Source organism: Bos javanicus, chromosome 11 (assembly GCF_032452875.1).
Source record: "Bos javanicus breed banteng chromosome 11, ARS-OSU_banteng_1.0, whole genome shotgun sequence".
Lineage (NCBI taxonomy): Eukaryota > Metazoa > Chordata > Mammalia > Artiodactyla > Bovidae > Bos > Bos javanicus.
In genome coordinates, this window is record NC_083878.1 from 1903225 (window position 1) to 1916312 (window position 13088).

At 43.7% G+C, this 13088-nt stretch overlaps 1 protein-coding gene across 4 annotated transcripts in view; it reads left to right on the forward strand.

Moving 5' to 3' along the window:
- Positions 1-13088, forward strand: part of NPHP1 (nephrocystin 1) — a 65707-nt gene that overhangs the window by 22558 nt on the left and 30061 nt on the right. For 2 of the 4 annotated variants that reach the window (XM_061431459.1, XM_061431462.1), the window contains exons 8-11: positions 179-221; positions 1329-1416; positions 3208-3302; positions 3395-3523. In XM_061431459.1, coding sequence (XP_061287443.1) covers positions 179-221; positions 1329-1416; positions 3208-3302; positions 3395-3523 — 355 coding nt within the window. The remainder of the gene's footprint in view (positions 1-178; positions 222-1328; positions 1417-3207; positions 3303-3394; positions 3524-13088) is intronic. The other 2 variants (XM_061431461.1, XM_061431460.1) reach the window with 2 other exon arrangements.

Sequence of the window (13088 nt, forward strand, 5' to 3'; positions counted from 1 at the left end):
CACAGCTTTACCTTTGTGGTTGCTTTTAGCAGGTGACATTATTCTTAGTTTCATGTAGGCAGTGTTAGATTGTCAGAAGGTACAATGATGTACTCCGTTCTTTGATTAATGAAGTTCTCTGATTGAGTGAACACGCATAAACTTTCCGAGCACTCACCTAGCTACCCTATCTCCCTAGAACCGATTCTCACTGGAGTGCTGTCCGGAAAGCCATCTCAGAGGTTGGTATCTCCTGTCTTATTAATAATGGGGCTTCCCTGTGGCTCAGTGGTAATCTGCCTGCAATGTAGGAGACGTGTGTTCTATCCCTGGGTTGGGATGATCCTCTGGAGAAGGGCATGGCAACCCACTCCAGTATTCTTGCCTGGAGAATCCCATGGATGGAGGAGCCTGGTGGGCTACAGTCCATAGGGTGATAAAGAGTCGGACACAACCGAGCGACTAACACTTGCCCTTTTCACTTCATCTTATTAATAACGTCTCATTTTGTTACCTAATAGTTCTGATTAGAGTTCAGATTCAAAACAACTTTAAATGAAAGCATTGGGTCTTAAGCGGGTACAGGGCCTGGAATGCACAGGACATTAAAACGTACCTCTGGTTTAGTAAGTCTGTACTCCAAGTCACATTTCCCATTAGGTCTTTTCTGTTCAGAAGAGTAGATTTGAGGGCTTGGAAATGTCTCACTTTGAGTCTGCTTGAATTTTCTGTCATTTGGGTAAAGACAATTGTTAAATTTTAGTTTTGTAACATGTAAAAATTCCAAAAAGCTCAAAAAAGTAAGAAACTACCCATAATCCTATCATTTAAAAAGTTACATAATGAAATGAAACTCCACTCCTTCCATAAGTGATCACCACTAACCGTTTAGTAAATGTATCCTTTGTGGGATTTTTACTGTATTTATTGTTTATGGACATGGGTGCACGTGCACGTCTGTGTATGTTACACACACACATGCAAAGCCATTCACTCTTCAGTGCACGTCGGTTCATGGTGTCTGCTCATCTGTGACATGGCACACTCCCTGGTGGGGCAGGACAGGCCGTTTTGACAGGGACCACGCAGAAGCAGCCGGTCTAAAGTGCAGAGCTCAGTGCCTGGAGAGCTGCATGGGGCTTGGGAAAGGCCATCCTTGGGAAAGGCCAGGTATCAGCGATAGCATCTTCTCATAATTGGGGGCTAAACTGCTGTATTCTTCCACTAAAGTCTGGACATTTGTATTTTTGTTTGGGGAGTTGTAGTTGCTATAGTGATAAAGAGAGTATTCTAGAGGTGAGAAAACCTGAACAAAAGCAAGCAAGTTAATTTTGTTTTACTCTCTTCAGCAGATAAACACCGTCGACGTGCTGACCGCGATGGGAGCAATTCCTGCCGGGTTCAGGCCTTCCACGCTCTTCCAGCTCCTGGAGGAAGGTACCAGGTGCCCATCAGCCAGCACAGACTTTCAGTGAAGCCGTCATGGTTTACATCTAACTTTGCTGGCACAGCCAGAGAAAGTTGTTGATAAAGATGTTGGATCTCACGTCTCTTGGACGCTCATCTTGCCCCTCATCTTGCCTGTGACAGGAGGAGGGAGCCCTGATCCTGTCAGACGCCAAGCCCACTTTCATTTATTTCGGGAGCAGGGCTCTCGGCGCCCACCCCTTTCCTGTGCTGCTGTCCCCTGCCCCGCCGGCTCGTTGCCTCGTAGTAGTCCTAGCACCAGCCCGCTCAGCCCCGTCACACGCCAGCTGAAGCCTCCCTTTCTCTGCTTTTCTTCACATCAAGACTTTTCCCGAGAGTTCTCTCTCCTCACTGTTTCTGTTTTCTTATTCGTTCTTGGATTGCCCTGTACTTGGCACCATTTGTTCATAAGCTCATTTTATTTTATTTTTAATATTTATTCATTTATTTGGCTGTACCATGTCTTAGTTGCAGCATACAGGATCTTTGATCTTCATTACAACATGCAAGATCTTTTTCGTTTCGACACGTGAGACGTTCAAGTAGCAGCATGCAGGGTCTAGTTCCCTGACCAGGGATTGAATGCAGACTCCCCGCATCGGGAGTTTGGAGTCTTAGCTCATTTTAAAGAGCAGCGATTTTGGAGAGAGGCTCACCTGGATTCTCTGAGTTGTTATCTATGTAGGGACTGCTTTGAGGCTCCTCTGTTGGGAGGCTCTTCTCAGCAACCCCTAAACACCCACCTCCTTCTCATGCTTCTGTCTCAGGATAAAACGCCACCTTCCCAGAGACACCTTCCTTGTAGGTTCTCCCGCTCTCGTCCATGTCAGCACCCTTTATAGGTCTAAGTCAGCTTATAATTATTTTATTTAGTCTTTTGTCTCCTTATTTTTCTTAATTATTTTCGCCACTGAGCTGTAAGCTCATGGGGGCAGGGGATGTATTTCTCTGATTCATGTTTGTGTTTCCAGTTCCTAGCAGATTTGTTGTTGTTGTTTGGCTACTAAGTCATGTCTGACTCTTTGCAACCCCCTGGACTACAGCATGCCAAGGCTCTCCTGTCCTTCACTATCTCCTGGAATTTGCTCAGATTTATTTCCATTGAGTCGGTGGGTAATGCTATCCAACCATCTCGTCCTCTGTCACTCCCTCCTCTTGCCTTCAATCTTTCCCAGCATCAGGGTCTTTTTCAGTGAATCAGCTCTTTGTGTCAGTTGGCCAATGTATTGGGGATTCAGCTTCAGCATCAGTTCTTCCAATGAATATTCAGGGTTGATTTCCTTTAGGATGGACTGCTTTGATCTCCTTGCTGTTAAGGGACTCTCTGCGGAATAGATTTTGTAATAAGTATTCATGACTAAATTATGGAAAAACAGCATTAAAATACTTTTATGTAAAGAAGTAAAATTAATGATGATACACTTTTTCTAGAATGTCCAAAAAGTGGTTACATATTTTCTGCATTTTACAAAAATATTTGAATGGGTCGTCTTCATCAGGGGGCATGTTACCAGCCTGACAGTCTTTAAGGTCTTTCCTAAAGCTGCTTAAGATCAGCTCTTATGTGCTTCCATCTTTTCGTTTCCTCCTGTTGTTCTTATCTCTGTTGGTATGTCTGTCTTAGGAAGCAAGTTTCTAGCAAACAGTATGCATGGTATTTTCGACGTCTGTTTCCTAAGTGTGAACCGTAACATCATGGATTTGGGGTTTTGAATTTCGTTCATTCTTTGTAAGAATATAAAGGAAAAATTATTTTTGCAGGGAATCAATTCCGAGCAAGTTACTTCTTACAGCCAGAGCTCACACCTTCCCAACTGGCCTTCAGAGATCTGATGTGGGATGCAAAAACCGGCTCTGTAAGTATGGTTACTCTTTAAGGTGCTCGGAAAGTGAATTTGTCTCATAAGTCATACAAGCAGACCTTCCTCGTAACTGATTGTTCTTGCAGATCAGGTCAAGACCGAGCCGTGTCTCCTTGATTCTGACTCTCTGGAGCTGCAAGATGATTCCTCTTCCAGGGGTGAGCATCCAAGTTCTGAGCAGACACGTGCGCCTCTGTCTGTTTGACGGCAGTGAGGTAAGCTTGCTGGGGAGTCCAACTAGTTCCCGCCACATGCATTTTTTTAATTTAATTTTTTTTAAACACCAAAAACATTTTGTAGTGGAATATAGCTGATTAACAATGTTGTGATGGTTTCAGATGAACAGAGAAAGGACTCAGCCATGCATATACATGTACCCATTCTCCTCCAAACCCCCCTCCCTCCCAACCACCTATTAAACGCATGCTGCATAGGATCTGTCTGTCTCTTTCTCTCTCTCTCTCAATCTCTCTGTGTGTGTATAAGTATCTAGATAAAATAATGTATAGTGTTAGTGTTAGTCGCTCAGCTGTGTCTAACTCTTTGCGACCTCATGGACTGTAGCCTGCCAGGCTCCTCTGTCCTTGGGATTTCCCAGGCAAGAATATTAGAGTGGGTTGCCATTGCTTTCTCCAGGGGATCTTCCCAACTCAGGAATCAGACCCAGGTCTCCTGCACTGTAAGTGGATTCTTTATCATCTGAGCTACCGGGGAAGCCCCAGATATTGTATGGTAGCATGCAAACAGCAAGGGTTCTGATGATACAGGTTTATTAACTCCAGACTCTCTCACTGGCTAAATGTACGACATTTATATATCACAGTTAGCTCGCGTGAGCCATAGGTTTTTCGCTTACAAAAAGGTACTGATGCCTGCCTCCTAGTACTATGTACACTTCAGGTTTTGAGTACAGAGTATTGCGTTTTAAAACGCTGATTCATTTATGGCTGTGCTGGGCCTTCGTTGCTGCGTGGGCTTTCTCTAGCTGTGGGAGCGGGGGCTGCTCTCCAGCTGCGGTGCGCAGGCTTCTCCTTGCAGCGGCTTCTCCTGTTGTAGAGCGTGGGCTCTAGAGCCCAAGGGCTCCGTGGTTGTGGCCCTCTGGCTCAGCTGCTCTGCAGCACGTAGAGTCTTCCTGCAGCAGGGATCAAAGTCGTGTCCCCTGTAGTGGCAGGTGGATTCTTAACCACTGGACCAGCAGGGAGGGCGAGCATTGCGTTTCTGACAGGTGTACACACCTGTGTGACCGACATTCCCGTCAACCTGCGGGGCACGGCCATCACCTGGCAGAGTTGCCTTGCGTCCTTTTCCACCCCTTCCTCTCTCATTCCTAAGAGAGTATTTTCCACCCACTACCAACCAAAGAATTTGAATGACTCTTAGTTAATTGATTTGTTTAGGAGATACAGCTAGAACAGTGCTGAGATGGAAATTTATGACTGAATATACTAGGCGAGAAGAAAGATTTTAAATCAGTGATCTAAGCTGGAACTCAAGAGTCTAGAAAAGAAGAGTGAGTGAAACCTGAAGAAAGTAGAATGGAGGAGCTAGTAAAGAGAAGAAACGAATGAAATAGAAAGCAAAAGAGAAAGTCAGAAAAGGCAAAGTTTATTCTTTAACAAGATTAATAAAACTGAGAGATGCCTAGTCAGACTGATCAAGACATTTTAGGAAGAGAGACTTCCCTGGTGGGCCATTGGTTAAGGCTTCACCTTCCAATGTGGGGGGCAGAGGTTTGATCTCTAGTTGGGGAGCCAGGATCCCACATGCCTTAGTGGGGCCAAAAATAAGTAAAATAATTTTAAAAAATAAATTTTAAAAAGAGAGAAAGAAAGAAAACAAATGATTGTTGCCAAAACTCAGCCTCTGTTCACTAGTGCCCAACAGAAACATGGAGACAGAGTTTTGGGTGAAGTAGAAAAGAGTAGCTTTTATTGCTTTGCAAGGCAAAGGGCTCCACAGCTGGTGAAGGCCCTCAAAACTGTGTGTCCCACCCTGGAGGTGAGGTGGTGAGGAGGGGCAGTGAGAAGTCTTACAGTGTTAAAGGAGCACGGCGTGACCAGCTCATGGACTGCAGCCCGCCAGACCCTTCTGTCCATGGGATTCTCCAAGCAAGAACACTGAAGCAGGTTGCCATGCCCTCCTCCAGGGGATCTTACCCACCCAGGGATCAGACCCATGTCCCTTGTGTCTCCTGCATTGGCAAGTGGGTTCTTTACCACTAGTGCTACCTGGGAAGCCTGAAAGAAGAGAAGGGTGATATTATAAATAATTTCATGGCAATAGATTTGATAAAATCACTAAACAGAGGAATTCTTCAAAAACCACGACTTAATGAAACTGACCTAAGAAGAACTAGAACAATTTGAATAACCCCTGTTAAAGATATTAAAACTGAAATGAAAACTCTTCCAGTTGAGGAAACTCCAGAACCCAGATGGTTTCACTGGTGGTTTCCGCTGAACATTTAAGGAAGAAATAATACCACTAGTACACAAACCCTTCCAGAGAACAGATGAAGAGGGAATGCTTCCCGTCGTGTTTCAGAAGGCCAGGAAAAACATGCTACCAAAATAAGACATCACATTACAAAAAAGAAAAATTACAAGACCAGTACTCCTCATGAATATAATGAACTAAAATCCTAAACAAAATGTGAGTGAATTGAACCTGATTGATGATTATCCAGCTCAAATCTATACTACTGTTAACTTACCTGCTCCTCTGTTGACATTGGTTAGCACTGTTAGCACGCAGCTCTCCCTTGAAGTACAGGCGCATGTGCGTCCTCAGTCATGTGAGACTCTTAGCGACCCCAAGGACTGTACCTGCCAGGCTTTTCTGTCCATGGGATTTTCCAGGCAAGAATACTGGAATGGGTTCCCATATCCTACTCCAGGGGAGCTCCCCAGCCCAGGGATCGAACATGTGTCTCTTGCACCTCCTGCATTGGCAGGAGGATTCTTAACCACTGCACCACCTGGGAACATAAAAAAGGACAATATATCATGATTAATTGGGATTATTCCAGGAATTCAAAGGTACCCTCCTGTGTAGCCAGTATTTAACATTTGAGAATAGATCATTGTAATTTGCCATATTAACATAACTAAAGAAGAAAAAAAAATGTGATCATTCAATAGACTCGGAAAAAGCATTTGACAAACATTAACACCCATTTACGATTCTTTAAAAAGTTCTCATCAAATTAAGAACAGAAGGGAACTTCACGTTGGTAAAGGGCAACAATTCAGTTCAGTTGCTCAGTTGTGTCCGACTCTTTGCGACCCCATGGACTGCAGCACACCAGGCCTCCCTTTTCATCACCAATTCCCAGAGCTTCCTCAAACTCATGTCCATTGAGTCAGTGATGCCATCCAACCATCTTATCCTCTGTCGTCCCCTTATCCTCCCACCTTCAATCTTTCCCAGCATCAAGGTCTTTTCAAATGACTCAGTTCTTCACATCAGGTGGCCAAAGTATTGGAGTTTCAGCTTCAACATCAGTCCTGTCAATGAATATTCAGGACTGATTTCCTTTAGAATGGACTGGTTGGATCTCCTTGCAGTCCAAGGGACTCTCAAGAGTCTTCTCCAACACCACAATTCAAAAGCATCAATTCTTTGGCACTAAGCCTTCTTTATAATCCAAATCTCACATCCATACATGACTACTGGAAAAACCATAACCTTGACTAGACGGACCTTTGTTGGCAAAGTAATGTCTCTGCTTTTTAATATGCTGTCTAGCTTTGTCATAGCTTTTATTCCAAGGAGCAAGGGTCTTTTAATTTCATAGCTACAGTCACCATCTGCAGTGATTTTGGAGCCCAAGAAAATAAGGTGTCTCATGTTTCCACTGTTTCCCAATCTACTGGCCATGAAGTGATGGGACAAGATGCCATGATCTTCGTTTTCTGAATGTTGAGCTTTAAGCCAACTTTTTCACTCTCCTCTTTAACTTTCATCAAGATGTTCTTTAGTTCTTCTTCACTTTCTGCCATAAGAGTGGTGTCATCTGCGTATCTGAGGTTATTGATATTTCTCCTGGTAGTCTTGATTCCAGCTTGTGCTTCTTCCAGTCCAGCATTTCTCATGATGTACTCTGCATGTAAGTTAAATAAGCAGGGTGACAATATACAGCATTTCCAAATACAGATTTGGAACCAGTCTGTTGTTCTATGTCCAGTTCTAACTGTTGCTTTTTGACCTGCATACAGATTTTTCAGGAGGCAGGTCAGGTGGTCTGGTATTCCCATCTCTTTAAGAATTTTCCACAGTTTGTTGTCCACACAATCACAGGCTTTGACATAGTCAATAAAGCAGAAGTAAATATTTTTCTGGAACTCTCTTGCTTTTTCCATGATCCAGCAGATGTTGGCAATTTGATTTCTGGCTCCTCTGCCTTTTCTAAATCCAGCTTGAATACGTGGAAATTCACGGTTCATGTCCTGTTGAAGCCTGGCTTGGAGAATTTTGAGCATTACTTTGCTAGCGTGTGAAATGAGTGCAATTGTGTGATAGTTTGAACATTCTTTGGCATTGCCTTTCTTTGGGATTGGAATGAAAACTGACCTTTTCCAGTCCTGCAGCCACTGCTGAGTTTTCCAAATGTGTTGGCATATTGAGTGCAACACTTTCACAGCATCATCTTTTAGATTTGAAATAGCTCAACTGGAATTCCATCCCCTCCACTAGCTTTGTTTACAGTGATGCTTCCTAAGGCCACTTAACATTGCATTCCAGGATGTCTGGTTCTAGTTGAGTGATCACACCATTATGGTTATCTGGGTCATGAAGATTTTTTTTTTATAGTTCTCCTGTGTATTCTTGCCACCTCTTCTTAATATCTTCTGCTTCTGTTAGGTCCATACCATTTCTGACCTTTATTGAGCCCATCTTTGCATGAAATGTTCCCTTGTTATCTCTAATTTTCTTGAAGAGATCTCTAGTCTTTCCCATTCTGTTGTTTTCCTCTATTTCTTTGCATTGATCACTGAGGAAGGCTTTCTCATCTCTCTTTGCTATTCTTTGGAACTTTGCATTCAAATGGGTGTATCTTTCCTTTTCTCCTTTGTATTTCACTTCTTTTCTTTTCTCAGCTATTTGTAATGCCTCCTGAGACAACCATTTTGCCTTTTTGCATTTCTTCTTCTTGGGGATGGTCTTGATCCCTGCCTCCTGTACAATGTCACGAACCTCATTCCATAGTTCTTCAGTCACTCTGTCTATCAGATCTAATCCCTTGAATCTGTCACTTCCACTGTATAATCATAAGGGATTTGATTTAGGTCATACCTGAATGGCCTAGTGGTTTTTCCTACTTTCTTCAATTTAATTCTGAATTTGGCAATAAGGAGTTCATGATATAAGCCGCAGTCAGCTCCTGGTCTTGTTTTTGCTGACTGTATAGAGCTTCTCCATCTTTAGCTGCAAAGAATATAATCAATCTGATTTCGGTGTTGACCACCTGGTGATGTCCATGTGTAGAGATTTCTCTTGTGTTGTTGGAAGAGGGTGTTTGCTATGACCAGTGCGTTCTCTTGGCAAAACTCTATTAGCCTTTGCCCTGCTTCATTCTGTTCTCTAAGGCCAAATTTGCCTGTTACTCCAGGTGTTTCTTGACTTCCTACTTTTGCATTCCAGTCCCCTATAATGAAAAGGATATCTTGTTTGGGTGTTAGTTCTAAAAGGTCTTGTAGGTCTTCATAGAACTGTTCAACTTCAGTTTCTTCAGCGTTACTGGTTGGGGCATAGACTTGGATTACTGTGATATTGAATGGTTTGCCTTGGAAACGAACAAATATCATTCTGTTATTTTTGAGATTGCATCCAAGTACTGCATTTTGGACTCTTTTCTTGACTATGGGGACTACTCCATTTCTTCTAAGGGATTCTTGCCCACAGTAGTAGATATAAAGGTCATGTGAGTTGAAGGGCAACAAGAGAAAACTAAAGCAAAGCTAGTATCATCATACTTAATGTAAAATACTGAACACTATCCGCTACGGTCAGTAACGATTCAAAGATACCCAAGAAATAAGAAGATAGCTTAGGTTTTTTTTTTTTTTTTAATTGACAAAAGACTTGAGCAGGCACTTAAAAAAAGAAAATATGACAGGCCAACAGGCATATAAAAAGATACTGAGCACATAATGAGTCATCTGTGAAATGCAAATGAAAACCAGAGTGAAAGAGATCCAACTATAGACTAAAAGACCACCCTAAACATAATAATACAGGCAGGTTAAAAGTTGAAGAGTAGAGAAAGATACACCATTCAAAAGATATTAATATCAGACAAAGTATACTTCGGAACAAGGAACATTATTGGGAATAAAGGGGTACATTACACGATAGGATGGACCATTCAGCAAGAAGATGTAACAGTCCTCAATGTGTATACACCCAGCATCAGAGCATCAGAGCTTCAAAAGACATGCAGTAGAAATGGATCGAACTGAAGGGAGAAATGGGCAAAGCCATACTTATAATTACAGACTTTAATACTTCTCTCTACAATACTGTAGAACAGAGAAAAGATTAGTAAGATTATGAAAGAACAGAATAACACCGTGAACAAACTGGATCTAATTAACATTTGTAAAACACTTCACCCCCCACTTGCATTCTTTTTAGTGAATGTGGAACATTCACCAAAACAGTTGGTCCTGAACAGATTTTGAAATCGTGCAGTGTAGGGTTTTGATCACATGGAATTGAATTAGAAACCAAAACCAGAAAGAGAACAGGAAAAAAATCCTTGGAAATTATGCAACTGATTTCTAAATAATCAATGAGTTAAGAAAAGCATTGCTTAGAGGGAAGTTTGTCACACTAGAAAAGAATTCTCACTTCCATAATCTAAACTCTCGAGGGGGTGAGGCTTGCCATGAGATCTGAGGGGTGAATAGACCATAAGGAGAGGGCAGTGTGTTCCTGACTGAACAGGAGCACAGGCAGGGCCTGGAGAGGAAAGGTGTGGGGAGGGGCACGGGCGTGGCTGAGCAGAGGAAGTGCAGGGTGGGGCAAGGTGGGGCACGCTGTGTAAGAGCTTGTAAGCCACAAGCTTTTCTCTTTGTCCTAAAAACAGGAAAGCAGTTGGAAGAGAGTGACATGACTTAGATGTACATCTGAGGGTGATTTCTGGCTACCCACTGGAGATGGATTGGAGGGGTGGCCAGAGGGACCCCAGTAGACCATTTGGAAGCTGTGTCACGATGTGGTGGTCAAAAGGCAGCAAGTGTCCACGCCTCCAAGAAAATGAAATCTGAAATCTGGAGCCATTCCGCCTGGAATTAAACCCAGGCTCCACCAGCTGAATGTGGGATGCCGACCAAATGACCCTACCTTGTTCTCTCTGGTGTACCTTCCTTAGGGTCAATGTGAAGACTAGGTAAGTTAGTATAAGTAAAGCACTTAAAGCTAGACATCCTGGAGCGTGAAGTTAAGTGCTAAGCTAGTGGAAGGTGATGAAATTCCAGCTGAGCCATTTCAAATCCTAAAAGATGATGCTGTTAAAGTGTTGCACTCAGTATGCCAGCACATTTGGAAAACTCAGCAGTGGCCACAGGACTGGAAAAGGTCAGTTCCCAAAGAAGGGCAACGCTGAAGAATGTTCAGACTACCGCAGAATTGTGCTCATTTCATGTGCTAGCAAGGTTATGCTCAAAGTCCTTCAAGGTAGGCTTCAGCAGTACATGAATCAAGAACTTCCAGATGTACAAGCTGGACTTAGAGAAGGCAGAGGAACCACAGATCAAATTTCCAACATTCATTGGATCATAGAGAAAGCAAGGGAATTCCAGAAAAACATCTGCTTCATTGACTATGCTAAAGCCTTTGATTGTGTGGATCACAACAAACTGTGGAAAATTCTTAAAGAGATGGGAGTACCAGACCACCTTACCTCTCCTGAGAATCCTGTGTGCAGTCAACAAGCAACAGTTAGAACCAGACATGGAACAGCAGACTGGTTCCAAATTGGGAAAGGAGTATGTCCAGGCTGTATATTGTCACCCTGCTTATTTAACTTATATGCAGAGTACATCATGAGAAAGGCTGGGCTGGTCGACTAACAGGTTGGAATCAAGATTGCCAAGAGAAATATCAACAACCTCAGATATACACATGATACCACTCTAAAGGTAGAAAGTGAAGAGGAGCTAAAGAGCTCTTGATGGAGGTGAAAGAGGAGGGTGAAAAAGCTGGCTTAAAACTCAACATTTAAACAACTAAGATCATGGCATCTGGTCCCCTCATTTCATGGCAAATAGAAGGAGAAAAAGTGGAAGCAGTGGCAGATCTCATTTTCTTGGGCTCCAAAATCACTGCAGACAGTGACTGCAGTCATGAAATTAAGACGCTTGCTCCTTGGAAGAAAGCCTATGACAAACCTAGATAGCATATTGAAAAACAGAGGCATCACTTTGCTGATAAAGGTCTGTTTAGTCAAAGCTATGGTTTTTCCAGTAGTCGTGTATGGATGTGAGAGTTGGACTATAAAGAAAGCTGAGCACCAAAGAACTGATGCTTTTGAACTGTGGTGTTGGAGAAGACTGTTGAGAGTCCCTTGGACTGCAAGGAGATCCAACCAGTCCATCCTAAAGGACATCAGTCCTGGGTGTTCATTGGAGGGACTGATGCTGAGGCTCCAATACTTTGGCCACCTAATGCAAAGAGCCGACTCATTGGAAAAAACGTGATGCTGGGAAAGATTGAAGGCAAAAGAAGGGGACGGCAGAGGATGAGATGGTTAGATAGCATCACCGACTCGATGGACATGAATCTGAGCAAACTCTGGGAGATAGTGATGGACAGGGAAGGCTGGCGTGCTGCAGACCATGGGGTCGCAAAGAGTGACTGAACAACACAACAACAAAGCACTTACACCAATCCACGCAACATCGTGAGATCACCAGAGGAGGGAGATGACAGCGACTTGATGAGAGACGTGGAGACGAGGGCTGTGGCTGGAGGGACATTCAGGAGGCTTGGTGGGTCATGGGCTGAGTGTGGGGCGTGTGGGAGCATGGGGCGTCAGGCGTGAAGCCGGATCTCTGACTCCCACGTCTGGGTGGATGGCGGGGACCTGCCCTGAGGCAGAGAGCACTGATAGCAGCCCAGGTGTGGAGGAGTTCTTGGGTTTATCTTGGTGCCCGCTGAGTATACTTATTTAAAAAAAAATAACTTTTAAATTTTGTGTTGGGGTATAGCCAATTAACACACAGTGCTGTGATAGTTTTAGGTGAACAGCGAAAGGACTCAGCCATACACAGACATGCGTCCGTTCTCCCCCAGACCCCCTTCCCATCCGGGCTGCCGTATGACGCTGAGCAGAGCTCCCTGTGCTGTACAGCAGGTCCTTGTCGGTGACCCATTCTAAACACAGCAGTGTGCACACGTCCATTCCAAGCTCCCTAACTATCCCCTCCCCCGCCCTTCCCCCAGCAGCCATAGCTCGTTCTCAAAGTCTGGGTCTGTTTCTGTTTTGTAAGTTCATTTGTGTGAGTCTTTTCAGATCCCACATAGGACGGATGGCGTACAACGTTTCTCCTCCTGTCTGACTCACTTCACTCAGTGTGACACTCTGTAGCTCCTTCCGTGCTGCGGCAAATGGCATTATTTCACTCTTTTTTGATGGTTGAGTAATACTCTGTTTTCTATATGTATCACATCTTCTTTATCCATTCCTCTGTTGGTGGGGCTTTCCCTGTGGCTCACCGGTAAATAATCTGCCCGCAATACAGGAAATGCAGGAGGACTGGGTTCAATCCCTGGGTT